This window comes from Diplotaxodon limnothrissa, linkage group LG5 (genome assembly GCF_057381915.1).
Source record: "Diplotaxodon limnothrissa isolate DT_005_m linkage group LG5, D_limnothrissa_male_GT1.1, whole genome shotgun sequence".
Classification (NCBI taxonomy): domain Eukaryota; kingdom Metazoa; phylum Chordata; class Actinopteri; order Cichliformes; family Cichlidae; genus Diplotaxodon; species Diplotaxodon limnothrissa.
In genome coordinates, this window is record NC_140600.1 from 18,097,217 (window position 1) to 18,121,182 (window position 23,966).

The window sequence follows — 23,966 nt, forward strand, 5'->3', positions numbered from 1 at the left end:
TACATCTCAAGCTTTCTCACATGTCTAATCCTTTTTAAATTAATCCATTGCATATGAGATATATTAATATTAATAAGACCACGATGAGGAGCACGGTGTGGAAGTGATTACACTGTACTGTACATCTGTACACATGGAGTAGCAGGCAGTATCGGAGTGAACACAGTATTTAAAACTGGCTACTTCGTTCTTAGTTGCCGTGGAAACGGCAAGTGTCTCATGCTTCAAGTTGGACTAAAATGTAAACATTCATTTGTAGATTTTGATCTTTTCATCTGTGTTCATGTCCACCTTTATATGGCAAACAACAAGAAGAGAAAATCTGCAGTCTGCTTGAAACGCTCCGACAGATGAGATTCTCTCATTTCATCTCTTTCAGCTCTTCCGGGAGAACATTTCTCTACCAAACCCTGACTTCTGACCTCTCTATCAGGCAATAAAACATATCTTTCCTATCCAGCGTCACAAACAAGTAAAAGCCTCCAAGGTTCTGAAATGTTTAAAAAAAAAAAAAAAAAAAAATCAGCCTTTTCCACATATTCGCTAAATTCATCAAAAAATTGAGCATATTCGTCCTTGACAAACACATGCATGCATTGCAAACACGCACACACGCACGCACACACACATCTCAGCTGTAGTTGTAGGTGAAGTTATATGAGCTAGGCTCCTTTGGCACAGGAGGCGGCGCTTCCGGGATCGTGATGTTCTCAAGGTCGAGGAGGCGGAGCTTCATCTCCATGCTGATGAGAGTATCTAGGTCACTGCGTGTCAGGTCACTGCCCATCTCTCTGCCCAGCAGCGCACACAGCCCATCAGTCCAGATACAATACTGCACATATGGACACACAGAAACATGAAGGTGAAACACAGCCAAGTCTATATGAGGGAAAACATCCAAGGAGAGTTTTTTGGTTTTTTATATTAGCTGATTTCTGACAGCAGCTTTTAGACTTTTAGCTGAAAGTTATACAACGAACACCCGGACCAGCCTCTTACGCTACTTTTGAAATATTTTTTTTGTTTTACAATAATAAAAAAAACCTGCATTAACACCCATTTTATCACATTTTAAAGTCAATATAGACAATGTATTAGCAAACAGCTGACAGTTTACATAAGTGGCAAACACCGAACAACTTGGACTTCATTTGGAAGTGTTTCCATCCACCTGGCAAAAGTAAGTGCAATATTAACTCACATTCTGCTTTACACCAATTGCCAAGGGAAATATCTGGCTCTTTAGCTGCTGTGTTCACCAGCTGGTTGCTAACTTTATCTGTCTGCCGTTTAGTGCTGGGAAGGTAACATACAGCAAATCTGTCAGAGCTTATTCAGCTGCCTGCTGTCGCTGGAAATGAGGATGATGAGAGCTGTGAGACTAAGGCAAATCAGTAGATTTGCTGACTGTAAAACAAAGTAAAGAAGTTAATGATGCTAAAGTGTTCCACAAGGATGTGCAATTCAGGGGGAATTAAAGCTAATTCTTTCCAAGCCCGCCACACAAACAACCAGGTTTTAATAATAGAAATACTAATCAGTGCGGATTTAAGTTTTCACATGTGCCAAACAAAAGGAAGAACAGCTGTCGTGTTATCGTGCACATATGAGCTTACCTCGTATTTGTTGGGTGCAACAAAATTAAGTGTTTCATCGGGATCATAGAGGACAGAGAAGGCCAACTCCAGCACCTCCTGAGGGAATCAGCAGGTCAAACAGAGTTTCTACACCGAGCGGCAGCACAGAATTAAAGGGCAGCTATGAGACTAGAATGGCAATTAAAAAGAAAGAAAATGACACTACCTTGTTCTGTTTTAGAGCACTTTTCTCCTTCATATGAGGGCAGTCCTTCCCTGTCACCACAGACTTAATATCAGAGACGGGGACTGGGGAAAAACAGAAGAAACAAACACATAATCATATTCACCTATTAAGGTCAGCCTTGTGACGGACGCGGCGTGCTCCGCTGGTGACAGTGTCATTGTCTGTGTTATGACAGACTTATTATCAGGCAGATGGAACCACTATAGTGTCTTACTCTTGTCACTGAGTAGCTCAAAAGGCACTTCACCCTGAGGTGACTCATCCAAGTCCCCGTAGTGCAGCACTTTGTGATTCAGAGAGAGTCTGCAGAACCAAAACTTTTCTAGATAAAAGAAGGGGACAAGGTGCATAGTTTACAATCAGCGCTCATTCATAAGAGCAAAGCGATTGCTCTGATGCTGTACTGTACCTTGCCTTCGACGGTTGCCCAGTTTACGGAAGCAGCTTCCCTCGCACAGCCGGTTGAGTCGCTGTTGCTTGATGAGCTCTAAGATCTCGGGCTGAATTCTCTCCCGCAACTCACTGCAGCACAAAAACGCAAAGAACACAGTTCGGATATGATTTAAAACTCCTCAAATTCTAGCGACCACAGCCGAGTACACAAGCATCGTGGGAAAGTCCATGTTTTCGTGGGCCCAGTGGCACCTACTGTGACAAACATGGGTTTTAGGACAGAGAATGACTTAAGATTGGACAGTCAGAGCAGTGCAGCTATATGGGTCATGGGTCACTCTAAAACAGTGATCCATGCCTTTATCACAGCTCTGTCTTTGTACATTGGTGAGTGCTCCCTGTCTCGTTTCAAGCTGGTGCAACTGCTGAATTTTAACTGGAACACGGAAGAGTCAGCACATTACTCCTCTTTTATCTTCACTGCTCTGAGTTCATTTTAAAATGAAGCCTGTGCCTCCTTATTGAAGTTCAATAAGGAAGATCTGTAATCACTCATCTGCCTGCTTTCCTGGGTGTTCAGCTGCTAGTCTGTTCTTCATATCACTACCATTTTCCCACGCTATCAATCTCAATACAGACACCATTACTGCAGTCCAATCCTCTTCTTGCCGGGTCTTTCAGCCAATCAGCTTCCACTCTGTGCGTGGAGGTGTAGAGGGAACAAGCCTTTTGCAGGTGCAGCTTTCAAATTGTGGAGTTCGTTGCCACTACACATCGGACCGGCCTCTTCACTGGCCATTTTCAAATTTGCTCCTAAGACGCACCTCCTCTGCTCGGCTTCGAGCCAATTTTTTTCTCCATTTATTAAATATTTTATTATAATGTATTTTTATTCTTATGTTTAGCACTTCAGACAGTGGTTGCTGTTTTTAAAGTGCTTTATAAACAGAGTTGGCTTGTCCACCAGATAAAGACGAAAGAGATGCCTCTTCTGGGAAACACTATGCGAGTGAGGTTTACCTCCAGCACCCGCCTATTCTTGACCTTCATTTTGTCATCAGCAGCAACAATGTAAAGCTTCATGGTCATATCTTTAATGCTATCATGTTGACATGTGTCCTAAAATGTCCAAACATGTACACACAACCCAAAGAACTCAAAACTGCCTTCGCCCTGACTTTGCAGTAACGCCAAGTGCAGCAGGTGTTTCTAGGATCAGACACCACAACAGTCTGACAGACTTGCGAAGCAAAGGGGGAAAAAAAATTACAGCCACATTCTCAAGGCAGGTAATGAGAAAGAAAAGTAGTGTGGACACAAACTGACATGATGGGTGGAGACTGGAAATCATCCTGGCTCATTCGTTCTGACTGCCGCAGACGCAGAATCTCTGAATAGTTGAGGCCTCGCAGCTTAGTCTTCAGCTGGTCTATGGACGACGGTTTCATGGCCAGAGCTCTGGTGATCTGCTCACGGACCACTTGCATCACCTGGTGAGGGTTTAACCAAACATACACACAAAAGACGAGTAAGAAAAGATGACATACTCTCCCGAATGCTAACATGGGTACAGTACACAGTAGAGTAGTAACACTGGCTTTTAATGAACCCTCATTCCCCAGGGAAGAAGCTAAAACTGCTGACTCAAATATGTTTAAAAGGTATTAATATTTAAAGCACTCTATACACAAAACAGCTTTGTGTATCCCTGTTCATTTCATTAAATGTCTTTCGAGGTAGTAACTGTCATGCATTATTTAATAAACCGAAAACCTTTCAACTGTTTGCTCCAGTGAGCTGCTCGGTCACACATTACAGAACACAGCAGCTACAGTTTTGTGTGTCAGTGTTACGCCTGATGTTCCTCACAGTGATACCTGTCAAACACAGTCCGCTCTGGATGGATGGTGTATTTGGTAATGATGAGCACCTACTGTACTCAACATCACTGCACTTGGTATGACATTTGAGTGCTCGTGTTTACAATCGTACCGTCTCGTTAAATCATCATTTTAGTTAGGTTATGTCAGCGTGGTGACTTTTCCATAATTAGCACTTAATTATTTCAGATTACCACTTGAAAATTAGCTAATGAAGGAAAGTACAGCCATGGCTCATAGACAGGTCTATGTTTTACAAACATTTTTTGCCGACATATTGTACAAAGTAAAATTCTTGACCTAATGATGGAGAGAGAAAAAACTGAGTTAAGGAACTGCCAAAATGATTCGCCAACAGAGAGGAATTCATGTGTTCTTCTGAAAAAAGAGAAAGTCGTGGGGATCACCAAAGTCATGAATATTCACTGTTTGGGTGAATCTGATTACAAAAATCAAAGCACACATTCCTGAACAATTTCTGTTTTTGAGGCAAACCAAGTAGTTAGCATCCACACCAACCACATGGATGAGAGCAGCATCAGCAGCCGAGTCCTGTGATCGACTGGTGGCGTGTACGAAAATGACCTGCTCCGACACTTTCCCATCTACCTCTACTGCTACTATCAAATAAAGACAAAACACAAACAGACTGCTTCTTCTTTATTTCCCTCCATTGCTGAGTATTTCTAGCTTGAATGCAGTGCACCAGCACTTTGAAGTGACATTGTTCAAAACACAAACTCACTCAGTAGGGTTGACAACCAACACAATATTAATTATATTATATAACAAGACTGTGGTCAAGCTACTACGTTTTTATTATTGTAGAGAGCGATACAAAAAACACATTAATATTCTTATCTACCAACTTAATGTATTTGAATACGTATGACTGAATTAATCCAGTATTGTAACTTGAAGCTGTGTCGTGTAGAGCAGTGTCGGGTAACAGTGCAGAGTCCAAGGTGCATGATTACAGGTGAGGATGAGAGAGTGTGGAGTTACTCTACTTCAAAGAAAGTTTTACCATGAAAATAATCAGTCTAAAGGGACTGGAAATAGATCAGATTTCTCCCATATTAGTTTGCCTTCATTTTCACATGATCAGATCAAATGATCGGCACGGTGATATCTTAAAGACTTTACAATAACATATTAGCCAAAAGAAAGCACTCTAGTCTCAGAGCTCAGATTTACTTGTGTTTCTTTGAGTTTCTAGCAGTAGAATAGGAAATACAAATAGAAGGGGAGGCAGAGCCTCAGGAGTCACACACTCTCTCTACTCCACAACACAGATAAATAAAGTTAAATTTACGTAAATATAATTAAACATGTATTTTAAACTAAACCCAGAGAATTCCATTTCAATTATTCCCAGGAACTTCAAACAATCTGACTATATTATCTGTGTTTAGTTTAATTACACACAATTAACTATACTAATAGTTCACAGAGTTTGAAAAGGTAGTATTTGGGGTTTGTAATGGCTGTCATATAAGTGGCTCTACAAAAAGGCTTGCACCATTGCACCATCCATCTATAAACCAATCAATCAATCACATGGTCTAACATGTGGCAGTATGGTTTATACTATTTCAAATGATATAAAAGGTTGTCTAGGGTGGAAATGTTGACATGTAAATGTGTTGTGTATGTTAATATCTGACCTTGTTGAAGTCCTCAGCTGTGGCTCTCATCTCCTTCCAAGTTTTATTAAGCAGCTGGATGCAGACACAGAAAAACTCCTCCCATGCCCGGTCATGGGTGAAGAACATGGGATGATAATCGTTGCAGCCCTCATTAGCTACACAGAAGAAAAGATTTCTAAATGAAAAACATGAAGCATGAGGGAGACACACTTCTTCCATATCACACCATTTTGCAATCGAGGAGCAAGTTCAATATCAAATTTAACAAAAATGTAAAAAAAAACATTAAGGGATAGAGTGACACTGAAATACAACAGCAACATATGCAAAGCTGCTTACGCAGTTCTCCAACTTGGAGTATCTCACACAGCATTCGAGTAAGTTCGATGGCACAGCGACCAAAAGGACACTCGTGTTTATCTTCTCGGCTGCTGTTCTCCAGAACAATCTGTCATGAGTAGGGAAACGTGTTAACGTGTTGTGGAAGACTTTGGTGGCTCTGTAAACTCGGCAAAGTCATGCATGAGACCAGCACTGACCCTGATGTACGTGTCCTGGTGAACTTTGGCTAGATACAGCATGTTGTCCAGAGCCAGCATCCCTGGTGGCGTCTGGGTAAAGTCCATAGCTGGGTTCACGTGGTTCTGCATTTTAAATAGAGATAATGTGAGTGAAGAGACAGAAAGAATTGCACCAAACTGGGTCGATTTCAACCTCCAGATCATTCCAGAAGAAACTGAAATCTCTAGCGGAGACTCACAGTGAAGCCCAGCATCTTGTAATCCTTGGTGTACATGGCCTTTCTTTTCTCTGTGCCAGTGGGGTCGTTTTCTCCATCGAAGGCAATTCTGCGTAGCTCAAAAATGATGTCTCTCTGAGCCTGTGAGAGAAAAAATAACATGTTTGGAGCATATTAGCATAAACAGGAACACACAGCTGCAAAGGAATGAAATGAAAAAGGCAAAAAGGCTAAGTCAATCGGCAGAGAGTGAATGGCTGTAAACAAGCAGTGGAAAAAAATACAGGAAAACTTTAATTTTCTGGTCCACTTGTTACACTTAAAGCAGCTCTGACAGTGCACACGTCACTGGTAGAAGGGTGTCTCTAATTACACTTGTTCAGGATCCTGCTGTTTCCATTCAGCTGAACATGTTGCTTCTTTAAACATGCTCCAGACGATCAGATTACTTTACATTCAAATCACACAAACCACTGCATAGCAACATGGAAATGAGCACAAAATTCATTATTCCACTTTTTTACCTGGTCATTGGGATCCATTTTTGTCATCATCCGTTCTTCCAAAAGGTTAAAAGTCAACACCTGCAGCACATATAACTGATGTGCCATTTCTGCTTTGATTGGTCGATTTCCTCTGATGACGTGCTGGAAAGGAGGAGCAGAGGGATTTTAGCTGAGCCTTTATGATGGCTGCAAATTTGTAAACAAGCAGCATATCATATGAAGCAGAACAAACCAAAGCTACTGATGGAATATAACAAAAATGAATTGTATTATTTTTCTAATTAGAAGCAAGATAAGCACCATGATTACAATTTGTCTGAAATAACAATAAAAAATAAAATAGCACAGACATTTATCTAGTGGATAACCAGGTCACACTAACAGTGCATGAAAGAGCACAATGGTGGAGCTGCTCTAGGACATTTCCTTATTCCAGGAGGCTTGAGTGCAGCACTTCCTAACTTGCAGCCATTTGCAGCCAGTTCAACCAGGCGCTTTCAGACAAATGCCAAAAGGAATCATTTTCAGAGGAGATTTTGTTCCACTTCATAGACTTGGCCCCATATCACATTTGCTGGTTCTGTGTCACAGCCCTGCAAGTGAGTAAAGCTTTCCAGTTTCCAAATTGTGACCAGCTCTTTGTTCAAGGGTCGAAACAATCACCAAACGCCAACACTGTAAAGTCTCAAAGGAGGATGAAAGCAAGTATTGTGTATCACCAAGGTTTTCGGGAGTTTTATTGGAAATAGTTCCTGACACTTTCAATGGGAATTGTTTAAAGTACTTGGAAAGCTTAACAGCCATCAAATGAAAGCTCTGCTACGTTTTAGTGTCTGAGTTTCAGACTTGATACTCACATTGAGGATGATGGAGCGCAGGTGTTTCTGAGCCAAAGAGCTTGCCATTTCCTGAGGGTAAAGACAGACATTACTCCACAAAAATCAATTTAGGAAAGATGATTTACTACAAACTAGAATCGCACCCAATGATAATTTTACTGACATCGACCTATGGATAAATGAGAAATAATCTAAAGCTAGATTTTGATCTATGCTTTAAACCATTTGCCTTCGCACCTTCTGTAAAATATCTCACAGTCGGTGACAAGTCTGTCTGCTGGTGCAGCAAGCTATGGTTCTGGCTTAATTTGAGGGTTTATGCAGCGGCTTTCCATGACACAGAAAGGATCAGACAGTGAAAGAGAGGTGGAAAAGATGATATGAGCTAAAGAGGGATGTGTACTCACGGTGAGGTGCTGCTCCAGCGGGTTAGTATACTCCTCCTACAGGTTCAGAGTGGGAGGAGTAGTGTGGGTGTAACAGTAATGGAAATAAAACGTGCACGCACATGGACCATGAGATACATCACCGTCACAGCATGCAACGAAATAAGAACATGAAACAGCATCAAATAAAAATCAGCAGTCACACATCACCTAATGCACCAGACGTAAAGTACGTTTATAAACCATCACCCACGGCAGGATTTATCAACCCACAGAGTAGCAGGATGATGCTTAGAACTACCGTTAAACATGCAAATCACTGAGGCTTACTGGCTGCTCTCATGTGTGTACTGTAAACATGTTAGTCTCTTCTGATTCCTCCCTGCCTCTCTTCTTTTATAAGAAAAAAGAAAAACATCGAAAACTGATGCGGAGAGATCTATATATCTAAAAGCTGAGGTGCTACTTTATGCGTATTTGCTAAATGAGGTGAAAACTGGCATTTAGACGGTAATTACTGTAATGCCACAGCGCGAGCTAAACACAGGATGCATTTCTGCTGTTTCTCTAAGTATAATCACTTCGCCCTCCAGTGGTCAACAACAGCAACTGGAGATAAATGAACATTAAAAGCCCTTTGCATACCGTTTCCTGTTACGGCAAAAACAAAACTGGTGCACTTCACAGTAAATTAAGGAAAATACTTTATCTTGAGATTAAATATAATTGAGTGTACACTTGAATTTTTTAGAACTTTAAAGCTGAATGAGGACTGAGGATTTTAGCACCTTTGCATTTGGGAAACTTTAAGTATAAACCAGGTGTTGCAAATCTGCAGCTGCACAGCCTTAGTAACAATTAAAATCACTAAATCTAAAAATAACTAAAAATGTAATATTAAAAAATGTAAGGTGTCATGTTTTGCTGTTGAAAAATCCTTTAAAAAATGTAAACAGATATAGTCGATTTGTGTAAATGGAGGGTTTGTACTAACAGAGGACAGCAACAAGTAATATTTTTTTTAGTTTTATCTAAATTCTTTGGCTTAGTTAAAACATTTTAATTGAGAGTTGTAACTCAGGAAGTAAAGCAAGTTGTTTAACTAATTGGAAGGCCTGAGGTGTGATCCCCAGCTCCTCTAGTATGCATCTCAAAGTACCCCAAATTGCCCAATTGAGTGTGTGACTGTTAGGTTAAGATCATGAATGCGTTTGTGAGACTGCCTGTAGTTAGAAAGTGTTTTGCTCAAACCGAGTAGAAAACGTCTACATACTGTAAGTACTACTACATTTATTATAGGACATTATTTCAAGAAATGTTGTGTTTTCTATGTTACAATACAATTTCTGGCATAAACTGCAAATCAAAGTTTACATGGAGAACAATAATTTAGAAAAGCACACAACTGCATGTAAGGTGTATTAAACAAGGTTAAACTCTGAAGCATGCTGGAGTTAGGAGAGAGAGGACGGATGGCGGTGACAGGTGGGACAGAAACACTTCCATCTTCGGTATTTGTACATTTATCTGAACAACAAAAATACTCGAGATTCAATTTGTTTTTGTTCGAATCTCCTTGAATCAACTTAAAAACTGAAAATAGAAATAGAAATGCAATGTAATGTGATGTGATATATTACACATGAATAACATTGGGAACAGTCCTTAAATGGAAAGAAGCTGCTTTCTTAAAACTCATTGTTTTCTGTTTTCTGCCTTCTTTTTCTAAAAGACGCAAACAACCATCAGTCGCTTGCAGATGGGTGGCCAGTTAACCTCACTGAGCTGCTCTGGAAAAACTACAGCAAAACAAATGTACAAACTTCAAAGGAAAGTATCTGGAGTGAGACTGTCATTGCAGCGATGGCTGAATCCACAGCGTGACAGCTGGCAGACAGACGTCTGTTCGTGAAATTAGCTTTAATTGGCCTACTGGTGCGCACATTAGAAACCACGGTGAGCCACTGTCATGAGGTCTCTGACACCACAAATGTTATGAATCAATGTCTATTATGTAGACATATGTTTCTTTAGGATGAAATATGAAGATTTAATATTAGTATATCAGTTAGGTCTGTTAGGTCGGTCCTTGTCTCTGTGCTGTTAGTGCAGTGCACCGACCTGCCGTCTGTCCTCTGGTGCCTTCAGGAAGAGAGCATTGATGAGAGCGATGGCGTACGTCTGGATCTCCTGGTTTGACCTGAAGGAATATCCAGCAGCGCAACAACCAGTTAGAAGTAGCATGCTCTGCAAATCTCCACACAGGAACAAAACTACAGGCTAACTGCATAAAAAAATAGTCTAATTACCATTAAAACAAACACCTGGGATGGGTGCAGGATTTTTAGAAGCGTCTTCTTTGCACCAGTCTTTAGTTTTGCTATGTGACATTTTTCTAAACTTTGGCTTTACTCCAATAAAAAGACCAAAACCAACTTTGAGTTTATCGTAACAGAAAATGTTTTTTTATCTTATACCTAATATTATTAGTGAGGCATATATGATGTGGATATGTACATAGGAGGGATAATGGATATACTGGACAAAGTATGATGACTATGGAGCTGCCAGGCAGGAGGAAAAGAGAAAGAGCACAGAGAAGATTCATGAAAGAAGTGAAGGAGGACATGCAGAGGGTTGGTGTGAGAGAGGAGGATGAGACAGGGGTGACATGGAGGCAGATGATGCGCCCCCTAAAGGCAGTATCCAAAAGAAGAAGATTCATTTTCATTATTTCATAGGGCTCCACTGTTGTTCATAACACAAAATGTATCATCATTATAACTAGCACAGAGATTTGATTTGATTTTGCGAGTGACTCATATGTAGTCGTGCTGCTGTGAAAACTCACCAGAGCAGGCATGTCAAACTCATTTTACATAGTGGGCCACATACAGCCCACTTTGATCCTAAATGGGCCAGAACAGTGAAATTCCCCATCCTGTCAGTGAAAATACGTTTATCTACACATTTAATCCCTGAGATATATGTAAGAAACAGAATTAAGCCCAAGTGTTTGGGGTTAAATTGTGAGAACAGTAATAATGGCCATGGAGCAGGTTTTTATCAGTAGGAAAAGCTGTAAAACATATGAAAATCTATGCTCTCTTTGCCTTCTTCTTAAGTGAAAGGTCTGCATCGGGACAATTCTGGGCCCCGGGCCTTATGTTTGACACTTGTACACTTGAGCAAACAGAGCAAATTAACTACTTAATGTCACCACTAACATTCACACCAGGCATTCCTTCATCTGATTATAACGAAACTGGCAGCCTGATACATGCAGTAAAAGTAGTTTCCATCACCACTATGCGTCAGGTTCTTGGTTAGGAGTTCTTTGAGTTTTGGTTAGTTTGGTTGGTTCATGGTGTTTTCAGCATTACTTACTGCGTGATTCTTCAGCTGTTTTCCTTCCTCTGTGTTCCCTGACCCCCTCCCCCAATTAGTCACCCTGCCCACCCTGTGTATTCAGGTTGTATGCTTTCTCCATGTCCTGTGTTCGACCCCCTTTTGGGGGGTTTTGTGTCCTCCTAACTTGTTGGTTTTGATCTTTTCATGGGAGTTCTCAGCAACAACAAAAATCTTATAACAGCAATGCTGTTTGATTGGAATCGCCTGTGCACCCATACCCATCCACATAAACAGAAACAAAACTCACAGCAACTTTTTCTATCCAGTCACCCCACACTCCTATACCCTCCACTTTCCCCCATTTCAGAGCGCAGGAAGCCCCTGTGCGTGTGTGTGTGCTCACACTTGCAAGTGCCCGATGAGCTGTCCCACGGTGATCTCCTGTGCCACCCGATGGTAGAGGCTATGGCTGTTCAGAACCATGCTCTCGAGGATGGCCAAGGAGCGCTGCAGGATGGACACGTCCACCATCGGCTGGTTGACGTAGCCCGCAATCTAAGTGAGCACAGAGAAAACCCGTTAACACAGAGAAACAAATTTTGTTTCTTTGTTTCATTTCTTGGTTTATTTGGTGCATTTGGATAAAAATTTAGTAGAATATTTTTATCCAGTACAAAGACAACAAAATCAAGAGTTCTGCAAAATTCTCCCAAGTGGCTGCCAAGGCTTGGATGAAGTTTTCCAGAGAAAACTATTTACATAAACACAGAATGAGCTCCAAATTATGTGAGTAGTTGCTCAGCAACAGTACCCACACATTTCCGGCATTTGTGTAGAAAAAGAGGTCAAAGAAAGAAGAACTTGAAGTTTAGTTTTGTTTTCTTAAAGTGGAAAGTTGTACAGTGGTGTTTCACTGAAATGAAAAATATGTCCTATGAATTGTTCTTTTGTTGGAAGAAGTACCTGCTTGATGAAGGACAATGAGATAAGGTCCCAGGACACAATGCCATGATCCATTAGTTCGAGGAAGGCAGTGAGAGTGAAGGCCAACATTTCACCAAAGCTGAAGGGAATGAAGTACAGTCAGGGCAGGCCTTTCAGATCACACGTTAACATTTAGATTAACTTTACAGAAATCCTGATACGAGGGCAGACTTTAAAAAGCCAAAACTTATCTTTTTGACTAAGTGGCTTTATTTGACCTCCACAAGTAATCCAACTGTAGTATATAAATAAAATCACTAAATGAATGTGAACTGAGCTTAAAAGTGCAAGTAGTGGATTTAGAGGGAAGCAGCAAAAGTAAAGGAAACTGATGTTCTTTAAAAATTGCTAATAGCCTTAGCAGTTTACAGCACTGCCATTAAGCAATGCCAAGCTTTGCAAATTCAACAAAGATGATACAACACACAGTCAGATGCACCTATGGTATCAATTTCAAAATCTTACATCACCTCCTTCACAAGTATCAAGTAGTATAAGCTTTTCAGAAAACCTGACCTCTGACCTTAAGAACAAGGTCACCAATGGTATCAGTTTGAATGGCTGAGGGGTAAAGAAACTCACTGAGTGCCGCTCTCCACAAGACGAGCCAGCGTCCCAATGCCTTCCATGTTGATGAACTCTGCAGCAAAGGTTGGATCTGCAGAGAGCTTGGCGAGCTCCTTCAGAGCCTCGAGGCGAGCATCGATGCCATGGGACTGGATCCTCTCCAGGAGCTGGCGAGCAGCACGAGCCTGTCAGAGACAAACACGATCAATCAGTGTCATGATACCTTCATCACCTTGTCCAGGTCACTGAATTTACTGTAAACATATATGGAGAAACTTATAGCCCATGTGGAATAATACATTTTAATAATTTTCTATTAGCTACAATAGCAAATGTTAATGTGATCTTTTATGAGACCAGTGTCTTATAAACTGCAAGATATATACACTAACCTTTTTTTTTTAGGTACACCTTGCTTTTATTATATAACTAAAGATCAGCGGTTTCTGAAATACTCAAAACAGGCCTGTCGAGCACCAACAACCACGCCTCATCCAAAGTCACTTAAATCATTTTTCTTCCCCATGCTGATGCTTCATTTGAACTTCAGCAGGTCATCTTCACCATGTCTACATGTGTGAATACACAGAGTTGCTGCCACGTGATTGGCTGATTTAATGTTTGTAGTAATGGCTATTATTGTTAACAGTGAGTGCACCTTATAAGACATGCAAAACATAAGCATTTAATATATTTTTGTATTTATTTTGTCACACAAGAGAGCGCTTCTCCAGCAAATGTATAGCTATGGCACTTTCAATGCCACATTTTTCACTTACAGGAGAAATTGCTAATCGAAGAATGGTCCCATTCTTGATGTCGCCACGACTCTGAAAGGATTACAACAGAGTTCAGTATCAATTCATAAAGTCCTCATCTCAAGGTTAGGAAGAAAACAATGAAGCTCACCTGCTCAGTGATATAAAGCTGAGGACCATCAGCATAACGCAGGGCAAACTGCTCTGAGCCAGACAAAGACCAGCTGGAGACAAAAGCAGAGAGAAAATGTTTGCTAAAGAATTAATATCCAATATCAGTTTTGAATACTAGGAAAATAAAGAAGAAAATTAGTAGAACACACTGTAGAAATGTAATGCAATGCAGCATACTCTGGTATGCATGAACAAAAGGTTGCTCGAAGTCAGATTGTTGCCTTCAGCAGTTGTATTTACACGAGCAGCAAACACGAGAGGCTGTGGAGGAGAATCACTCAGTGGGTGTTTACAGTAAAGTGCAAAGAATTTTCTGTTTCAGATGGTAAAAGGAGGCAGTGGGTAGATGGAGCCAGGCTAAGAGCTGGATGGGTGGGATAGAATCTGTAATAGCCATCACTTAGGTGCAAAAAAGTCCAAACACAACAATGGGGGTTAGAAAGAGGTGAGTCGGGTTATGTGTGGTGTTACAGCACTAAGTGTGGTCATCATAAGCATTTTCTCATGTTTAGCTTTTCCACATAGACTTTCATGACGCAGATCTAAGAGAATGACATGTCTCATCTTTTTTCTGGGCTTTCACTGCTTCTTACAGTTTAGTTAGTTAACTAATGTGCTCCTTAGATCTTCCATTTGATTGAGCTATCTGTAATAAAGCTTTCAGTATTATAATTACATTCTACTAATCACCAAAGTCTAGTTCATTATAGCTACCACTTTAGAAACTAAATAAATCTCAAATATTTTAAGTAATGCTGCAGAACATACCTTTGGAAACAATTAAAACATACAGGAGTAATACTTACCCATCACATACTTCCCGAATTATTGAGGACAAAGGTCTTTTCTGCAAAGAGGGGAAAGAAACTTACAGACTTGAAAAATTCAACATTAAAGGACTTAAAGGAATCATGAATCATCACTCCTCACATGGCACTATCTATCAAATCTGCCAGTTGGGGTACTTTCGTATTTTGCATACATGAAATTTTCACATTAAAGCCGCACATAATTTCCTCCCCTTTGTTATTCCCCTTCCTGTTATGCGCTTCGTTTATTCTTCACTCAACTCTTTACAGCCCACGCATGTTTATACACCTCTCTGCATTTAATCATTAGTTATTATAAATCTCTGGCTCTCTTCCAGTGTGTCTTTTGGCCCGTCTTCCTCCCCTCACCTCCCAACCACTCATGACACATGGCCACCCCTCCACGAGCCCAGTTCTGCTGGAAGTTTCTTCCTGTTAAAAATGAGTTTTTCCTTCCCACTATTGCCAAGTGCTTTCTCATAGGGAGTCATCTGATTGTTGGGATTCTCTCTCTGTTCCTGTAGGGTTTTTACATTATAACATAAAGAGCCTTGAGGCGACCCGTTGTTGTGGCACTACATAAATAAAACTGAACTGAATTGAATGATTCACTGTAATAGCTAGAGGAAGATAAGTTCTTAGAGGCATTGTGAGGATTTATGTCATTTGTCGTACTCATGCATACCTGGTCCATCTCTATTAGCTGAGCATTGGCACCAGGCCATTCAATAGCCACCTTCACGATGTCAGATGGGGGAGGCATGGCCGTGTTTTTGTTAGCACCCTGTAGAAAAAAAAGGAAAATAAATAACACCACTCATTCAGAGACTTTCTGAACCACTACATTTAAATGTTACTCTTCAAATAAATGATGATTAAAAATACAAAGAACTGCCTTACTGAGCTATGTGGCTCAAGAGTCAGACAATGAGAATATTAGTATGAATCTAGGGTTGTACATCACCTAACTGATAACTGTTGAAAGCGTCAGTCGCTGTCACAGCTCTGCTGCATAAACCTCTGTGTCAGCTCCCCTGTGAACATAGAAAAACACAGCCTGGTCATGCAGACCCAAAAGCTCAATTCGCTCAGTTGCTGCATTTTCTCTTCAGTGAACTGAATCTGTCAGAGAACAGATCAATAAGCATGACTGTTTCACAAAACCACCCACACAAACACACACACACAGTCACATAAATATCTCGGCTGGGTCAAGCTTTCTGCCAGCTGAGTCTGGTCTGCTGAATTATGTTGCCCTTGACATATCTGCATATTATTTGCAAAGCATAACCTAATTACCTTCATTTCCAGCTCGCTCTGCACCCTCTATGCAAAAACATTATTACACCGGTAAATTATTACAGTTTAGTTATTACTGAAAACGTCTCTTTTATTTCCTTTTCACATTTTGTATTTTGGCAATGAAGAAGTAAAGATAAATAGAGCTTGTACGAATCCAAAAACTGTGTGGAAAATGGTTATTAATTGGAACAATATGGGCTGTTACCTTCTGGCCATCTGCTCCGTTTGAACTCAAATTCCTTTATAACGCTCACTCTCGTGTAGCCTAATTCAGTTTTTATAACTGTTCTGACTTTTATTTGCACTCTTGTTTAGTCAGGCCTCACCTTTAACACCTAATTTCAGCAGAACACCGACGCTTATTAAACATATTTTTCACGATCTGCAACAGAAAAAGCTTGACGATACAAAAGCAGGAAGAGCACAGCAGGGACCGGTCTTTGGCAACACACCGATATCCCCCTCTGCTCAGACACGAGGCGAGCAGGAAAAGCCGTCTGATTGGGAGACAGCTGTAAAGAAAAGAAACACTGCTGTTTCCCAAATGGCTCTTTGCATTCAGGGTGCTTTCAGGATACAAAGCGCTTTGTAAAGCTCAGCTACTCATTTGCGAAGTAAAGCACTGCCCTACTGTTACACGGGAGACAAACCTTTGTGAAACGAACTGAACCAACAACTGTATTCCCTAGAGATTTACCAGCATAGTGATATTTCCAGCACAGTCTTTCTGAAGAGTTTGAATGTTTGTTCTATAAATACATTTGCCTGCCATTTTATATGATCAGTGGATGTGATGTCTGACACCGTGCTCCTTTGATCAGTCACGAAATAAAGCAGTTTGTTCTTGAGTTTAAATTCATTCTTTAGAGAATGCAGCCTGAGCTGTCAGTATATCATTGCACCGCAGATGCCAGTTTCTCCTGATCAAAGTTGGGATAAAGATTTAAGCTCTTGTACTTTAAATAATTAGCATGCACAAATCCTTTCATCTTTGGACCAGGGGATCACTCAACTGTGATAGTGTCAGAACACAGCTTAACAGACTGATGCACAGCATTAACATTTACATCAAGTAAACAAGTTATCAGTGGAGTCTGAAAATACCACTGAGTGAATTATGCCTAAAATAAATATTGATTATGATGAAGAAAGAGGAAAAATTAATAATACATGACAGAATACTGGTTTTGCAGACTGTCCATTATATAATCTCTGATCTCTAATATCTGCTAAAAGGCCTGTTCTCTTACAAAGAAAATATAGTAAAAACATTTTCCACATGTTCTTGTACTGATGTACAGCACTAGAGTTGGACCAGTAATCTGGCATACCGGGCATTTTCCTGGTGGGCCGACGCACTTTTGGGATGCGCCGACAACAATCCATTTGTTCATTTTTATTACTGACACTGGATCTCCCAGTCAAATCTCTTAACACGACCAGCTCTTCCCCTACTGTCGCTGTGTGCTCACGCAGCTTGTAGAAAAAGTTTTGTGTGGAAGAAGTGGCGATGGTGGAGCTGAGAGAAGACAATAAAAAGAAACTAATAATAGATACAGCAAATTAACTGCTGCTAGCACCAGCTGTGGAGAAGTGAGGAAGAGACAAGGAAAATTCAATTAACGTGGTAAGAAAATACATAGAGGGACATATTTAGAAAGGGAGAGACTCAAGGATTCGGGTAAAATGACCATGAGCCACTACTAATAGCTAAAGCGTAGCTTTTAATTATTGTCACATGCTGCAATACGACTGCTTCAATATCCATAATCAAACTTATGCCATCGGCCAGGGATGATTTTTTGTCCCAGTCCAGCCTCCAGCCCTATTCAGCAATGACATGTGGCTAAATATCTGCACAAACAAAAAGTATCTGTTACTATAAACCAGGGGTCTCAAACTTTTGGCCCGCATATTGAGGACACACTCTGGACCTGGTCATCACCCATGGGCTGTCCACCAGCGTGTCCTCTGTTGTTGACTTGGCTGTCTCTGACCACTACTGTGTGTTTTTTAACATCACCGGTTTTATTCAGCGGAAGACCTCAGTGCGAACTGTGAGGAGGCGCTATCTAACCTCTGAAGTGGCTGCAAATTTTACCAGGGTTTTAGTCAAATGCCCCCCTGTGATTTTACCTGCACCCTGCGATTTGATTTTTAGTTATTTTAACAGCAAACTGAAGAAAAGCCTTGACTCCGTTGCTCCACTCACCACCAAAAAGATTAACGTAAAACATGCATCACCCTGGAGAAACGAAGAAGTCAAAAAACTCAAAAGAAATTGCAGGGCAGCAGAAAGGAGATGGAGGAAAAATAAAAATAATATCAACCATCAAATATTTTCCGAGCAACTTAAAATGTACAATAATACATTAAGGAAGTCAAGAAATTCATACTTCGCCAAAATAATCAGTATTAACAAAAACAATCCCAAGGTCCTCTTTTCCACCATAGATCATTTATTTAACCCTGATTTTAAAAGCTCCAAAAGAACCCCCACAGACTCGCTCTGTGAGCAGTTTGCAGACCACTTCAGGGGAAAGATCAGCGCCATCAGATCTGATATTTTATCTAATTGCGATATGATTGTAAACACATCTGAGGGCTCGATTGTACCTGAGGAGACACTGGACAGCTTTGTCCTGGTTAATGCTGAGAACTTTCAGAAGGTTTTCTCCACAGTGAGACCCACCACATGTCTTTTAGATCCAATCCCCTCTTCACTCTTTAAAACACTTTATGGATTTTTTGAGGCTGAGCTTTTATACATGATGAATTGCTCTCTTCAGTTGGGTGTCTTCCCTGCTGCCTTTAAAACGGCGGTGGTGAGGCCCCTTCTGAAGAAGAGCAATTTGGATTGTAATGATTTTAATAACTACAGACCTGTATCCAACTTACCATTTTTAAGTAAAGTCTTAGAAAAACTTGTTTTTACTCAGATTACTGATTTTCTCAATGATAGACAGATCCTGGAGATATTCCAGTCTGGATTTAGGGTGAACCACAGCACAGAGACTGCTCTCCTAAAGGTTTTAAATGATCTTAGATGTAACTGGGATGCCCAAAAGCTCTCAGTCCTGGTGCTACTGGATCTAAGCGCAGCCTTTGATACAGTAGACCACGCTATTCTTTTAAACAGACTAAAACACATGGTGGGCCTCTCTGGTGCTGTACACAACTGGTTCACTTCCTATCTCTCTGACAGATCTTTTATGGTGAGTATGGATACATGCTCCTCTAAGATCCATGAAATGACATGTGGTGTGCCTCAAGGGTCGGTTCTAGGCCCTGTACTTTTTAATTTGTATATGTTGCCTCTCGGCAGTGTCATCAGGAGGCATGGAGTGAACTTCCACAGTTACGCTGATGACACGCAGCTGTACATCTCCGTGTCTCCTGATGACACCAGACCAATGGATGCCCTTTTTAACTGTATCTTGGATATAAGATCTTGGATGGCAGAAAACTTTTTACAGCTTAACCAGGACAAAACTGAAGTTTTAATTGTCGGTCCTGAGGCTCAGAGAGAGAAACTCTTGTCTAAATTAGAGGCATTTTCACTATGTCCTTCGCTACAAGTGAAAAACCTGGGTGTTATTTTTGACTCTGAGCTTGGTTTTATCCCACATGTTAAACATGTAACCAAAATTGGATTTTATCATCTAAAAAATATAGCCAGAGTCCGCCCTATTCTCTCTCGGGCCAACACGGAGATGCTGATGCATGCTTTTATTACCAGTCGCATTGATTACTGTAATGCCCTGCTCTCTGGTCTTCCTAAGAAGAATATTTCAACTTTACAACTCTTGCAAAACTCGGCAGCTCGTGTGCTGACGAAGACCAGAGGGCGGGCCCATATTACACCGGTTTTAGAATCGCTGCACTGGCTCCCCGTGTGTTTCAGGATCGATTTTAAAGTTCTTTTATTGGTTTTTAAATGTCTTAATGGTCTTGTGCCTTCTTATCTCTCAGATCTGCTTTTACCATACGAACCCTCGCGGACCCTGAGGTCCTCTGGTACTGGCCTTTTGATTGTCCCTAAAGTCAGGACACATACTCACGGAGAGGCAGCTTTTCAGTGGTATGGTCCTCGTCTGTGGAACAGCCTGCCGGAGGAGCTCAGGGCCGCAGAGAACGTACATGTTTTTAAGAACAGGCTCAAGACCCACCTTTTTAATTTAGCTTTTACTTAGCGTTTATTTATTTTTTATGCTTATTTATTCTATCCTGTTATTCTATTATTAATTTAGGATTTACCTAATATTTCTTGATTTTATTCTTATTCATTTTTTAATCTTCTTACTCTATTTATATTTATATTTATATTGTATCCTGTTCTTATTTATTTTATCATTTTACCCTGTATATATCGTATTGCGTCATATCTCCAGTGTTTCCTCGGAGGGCGCTCTCTGCACCAGGGCTGTTATTGACCGTGGCTGCTGGTCTCTGGGGTCCTCTCAGCCTGGTTGGGGGGCTCCTTGGCCTCCCTCCTGCTGTGTGCCCAGCCCGGAGGCTGCGGTCTGTGACCGGCTCCCGGTGCAGACGGCTCTCTGTTATAATGTTTCCTCACTTGGCTCATGCGAGCCCAGCCCAATTTTTACTCTTTAAGTGTGCGCGTGTGTGTATGTGTGTGTGGGTGGGGGTGGGGGGATATATGTGTATTGAGAGTGTGGGGAGTGAGTTGGAGGGTGGGGTGGGCTGCTTTTAACTATGTAAAGCACTTTGTGCTACATTTTTTCTGTATGAAAAGTGCTTTATAAATAAAGATTGATTGATTGATTGATATTGACGTTATCTATGACCACATCTCAAAAGTGCTCTATTGGACTGAGACTGTGGAGGCCATTTGAGTAAAGTGGGCTCATTCTCATGTTCAAGAAACCGGTTTCTTGAACTGCTTCTAGTTTATCCTGCTTGAAGCAGTCATCAGTATGTGGATACACTGTGGTGATAAAGTGATGGACATGGTCACCAACAATTCTCAAGTAGGCAAAAAATATCTCCCATTCTATCACACCAGCTTGAACTGTTGATACACAGCAGGATGGATCCCGGCTTTCATGTTGTTTATGCCATTTCTGACCCTACGACCTGAATGTTGCAACAGAAATTATCAGACCAGGCAATGTTTTCCCATCTTCAATTGTTCAATTTTCGTGTGAATTGTAGCGTTAGTTTTCTGTCCTTAGCTGACTGAAGGGGCACTCAGTGTGGTCTTCTGCTGCCAGAACCCATCTGCTTGAAAGTTTGACATGTTGTGTTGCCGTTCAAAGACATTATTCTGCATCTTTACTGTACTTTTAACGAGTTGTAAGTAAGTTACTATTACCTTCCTATCAGCTCAAAACAGTCTGGCCATTCTCCTCTCACATCTAAACTTAATAAAGCATTTTTACCCAGAGAGCTGCCATTCTCTGTAAGCTGCCAGAGATTTTTGTGTAGGACAATTCCAGTATATCAGCAGTTTCTGAGCATTGTTGGTGTCATATGGGCTGTCTGACACCAACAATGCTCAAAGTTGTTCACATTTCTTCCCCATTCTCATCCTTGGTTTGAACTTCAGCAGCTCATCTTGACCATGTATACATGTCTAACTGCATGGAGATGCTGCAATGTGATTGGCCAATTAGATATTTATGTTAATAAACAGCTAGGTCAAAAACTGAAACCACAGCCAGTGATGAAACACAACAGAAACATGAGCAATAATGGTTAGTAAAAGAGTCATTTATCATTTTGTAAAAGTAAAATGAGTAATATTTGTTCTTATTTGCTTGTTCCCTGAAAGACAAAGATTACTGTAACTAACCAACTGATATCAGGCATATTTCAGGATACATTTCTGTAAATGTAAGAAGTTACAATGCATTTTTTCAGCCAGAATTTAAAATCAGGTATCCCTTGTGCTTTTCTTACTAAACATATCCAATTATATTCTGTAGACAAGGTTTGTGTTTTTAGTAAATAATCTCCATTGGTGGACAATTGTTATTAATAAGCTCTCTATGGATAGTCTATAGATCTGCGTAACTTAGTCATTCAAGCGAACCAGAGGTGCACTAGAGGTAGGCAGCTTGGTCCAAAAAGTATCAATACCAACACTGGTATTGGTATTGAATTAATAATAGCACAATAGCATCAATACTTTGTTTTTAACCTCTATGTTCAGTATTTTGCCCGCTGAACTGTGTTAAATACATTATTTTGGGGATATTATAAAATATGTCACGGTTTTTGTGTCGAATGTCACATCTATTTTATTTATAGCCCATAGGACATTTAGACATCAGAAGTTGAACCAAAGTCCTTTAGAAACAGACACGTTTACATCACAGGTCCTCATAAAAAATGAAGTGTGTTTTATTTTTTTAACTAATTATTGCAGAAAGTAAAAATCACAGTGGTGATTAAAATGTGCTCAGAATTTGCAAACTGATGGTGATTCACCTCATAAGTGATGACACGTTGCTCTTCCCTACATAAGCTGCATTTCTAAGTTAAAAGTATCGGTATCGGCAGTACTGTATTTACTTGTGATCGATACCCTTTACTTTATCCCACAGGACTATGCAGTGACTACACCTGTGTTTCTCCTTCCTCGACATTTCAAAATACCTTCTGGTTTTGTCCATTTCTGGTGACTGTGCACAGAGCAGACATACTGATGAAAAGCGATGGGAACTATTTTCTTTCCTCTTTCTGCGGGCCTGTCATCTGGCTGGTGTGACTGGATTCGCGGCTGCCGCGCGCACTGGGAGCTTTTTATTTGGCTGCACGCGCTGTGGTGGTAGCTTAGCAACTACTGCTAAGAAGCTCAAGCCTGAAAAGAAACCCAACAGTGTGGTCGGAGCCTAAATTCAAAAGACTCCCAACTTTTTGTATCCCCCCGGCGCCACCAGCTACTTCTCACCGCGACCCGGATGTTTCTGACGCCATTTTACTGTGGTTTTAAATGTGGTTCGGGGCTCCCATCCAGGCCGGTGGGCATTAAAAAACGGGTTCACACATGAAAAACTGAGAAGCGCCTAACTTTGATGACAGCTAGTTGCCTACTTGATCGTGCGCAGTGGCGCCCCTTCTGGTTATACGATAGCTGCTGTCTCAGGAAAAAAAACAGCCTTGGTAATTTTTCTTAAAAAAACAAAAACAAAAAACAATTAAGGCAAATTTATCTTCTGGTAGCCCAGAGTGCGATAACAGTCATCCTCTGGCAATTGAGAAGGCTGATGTCTTCTTAGCAGCTCATTCTCAGCCATCATTAATATAACCATCCACGCTTGTTTAATCAGAAACTTAAACTTAAAATGTTTAAAGCGTAATTGTTGGTGATCGATTAGTCAGGATCAGAGCTGTGGTTAACTGAAGCCCACCGACTGGTGCATTGAAAGGCTGCATTTGCAACCTTGTGATGTTTAGCGTAATCAATCACAACTCATGATCGTGTCGTTTCTTTAATTAAACAGCAGCTAACGTCTCTTGCTGTTCTCTGCCTCAGATTAATAGCAAACTTACTCGCTATTACAGTGAGCACCACCGTTATTCCTCAGAAGGCGGCTAGTGTTATTCAATCATCCAGCCCAGCCTGTCCCCGTCTCCTCCTCCATTGCAGTCAGGATACAGCCCGTCACCCGAGCAGAAGATGCTCACCGGCTTCGCCGGAGGGTTTTAACGAGGGGTACTTATCTGCTAATGTCATACTTGGTGCTACTCACCCCGTGTCCTGGCCATCGATGGTGCTCTCGGTATCTCCCTCTGTCCCCAGTGAAATCCTCGTGAAAAGGAGACGCGGTTCCACGCCTTGT

The 23,966-nt window shown here is 40.9% G+C and overlaps 1 protein-coding gene across 4 annotated transcripts; it reads right to left on the minus strand.

Moving 5' to 3' along the window:
- Positions 1-631: 631 nt before the first annotated feature.
- Positions 632-15,622, minus strand: LOC146632047 (engulfment and cell motility protein 2). 4 transcript variants are annotated; one of them, XM_085354006.1, is made up of 22 exons: positions 15,545-15,622; positions 14,857-14,897; positions 14,028-14,100; positions 13,898-13,948; positions 13,387-13,393; positions 13,134-13,305; positions 12,531-12,630; positions 11,971-12,122; positions 10,338-10,416; positions 8,238-8,273; positions 7,849-7,899; positions 7,010-7,132; positions 6,507-6,626; positions 6,286-6,390; positions 6,086-6,194; positions 5,765-5,901; positions 3,544-3,707; positions 2,234-2,346; positions 2,039-2,146; positions 1,804-1,886; positions 1,617-1,694; positions 632-832 (listed from the first exon to the last, which is right to left on the minus strand). In XM_085354006.1, exons 1-22 carry the CDS (start codon positions 15,620-15,622, stop codon positions 632-634), a joined length of 2,181 nt encoding a protein of 726 aa, XP_085210132.1. The 4 variants fall into 4 exon arrangements, with proteins under 4 accessions (XP_085210132.1, XP_085210131.1, XP_085210134.1 ...); XM_085354005.1 differs by lacking the exon at positions 13,387-13,393 and having other exon boundaries at positions 13,134-13,303; XM_085354008.1 differs by lacking the exons at positions 8,238-8,273; positions 13,387-13,393 and having other exon boundaries at positions 11,977-12,122; positions 13,134-13,303.
- Between the last annotated feature and the right edge of the window lie 8,344 nt (positions 15,623-23,966).

Excerpts from the sequence above, each read along its gene's own strand:
- LOC146632047 (XM_085354006.1), bottom strand. The coding sequence starts at position 15,622 with ATGCCTCCCCCATCTGACATCGTGAAGGTGGCTATTGAATGGCCTGGT. Across the intron at positions 13,949-14,027 it reads AGCTTTATATCACTGAGCAG|AGTCGTGGCGACATCAAGAA; the intron begins GTGAGCTTCATT and ends TAATCCTTTCAG. Across the intron at positions 1,887-2,038 it reads TGAGCTACTCAGTGACAAGA|TCCCCGTCTCTGATATTAAG; the intron begins GTAAGACACTAT and ends GTTTTTCCCCAG.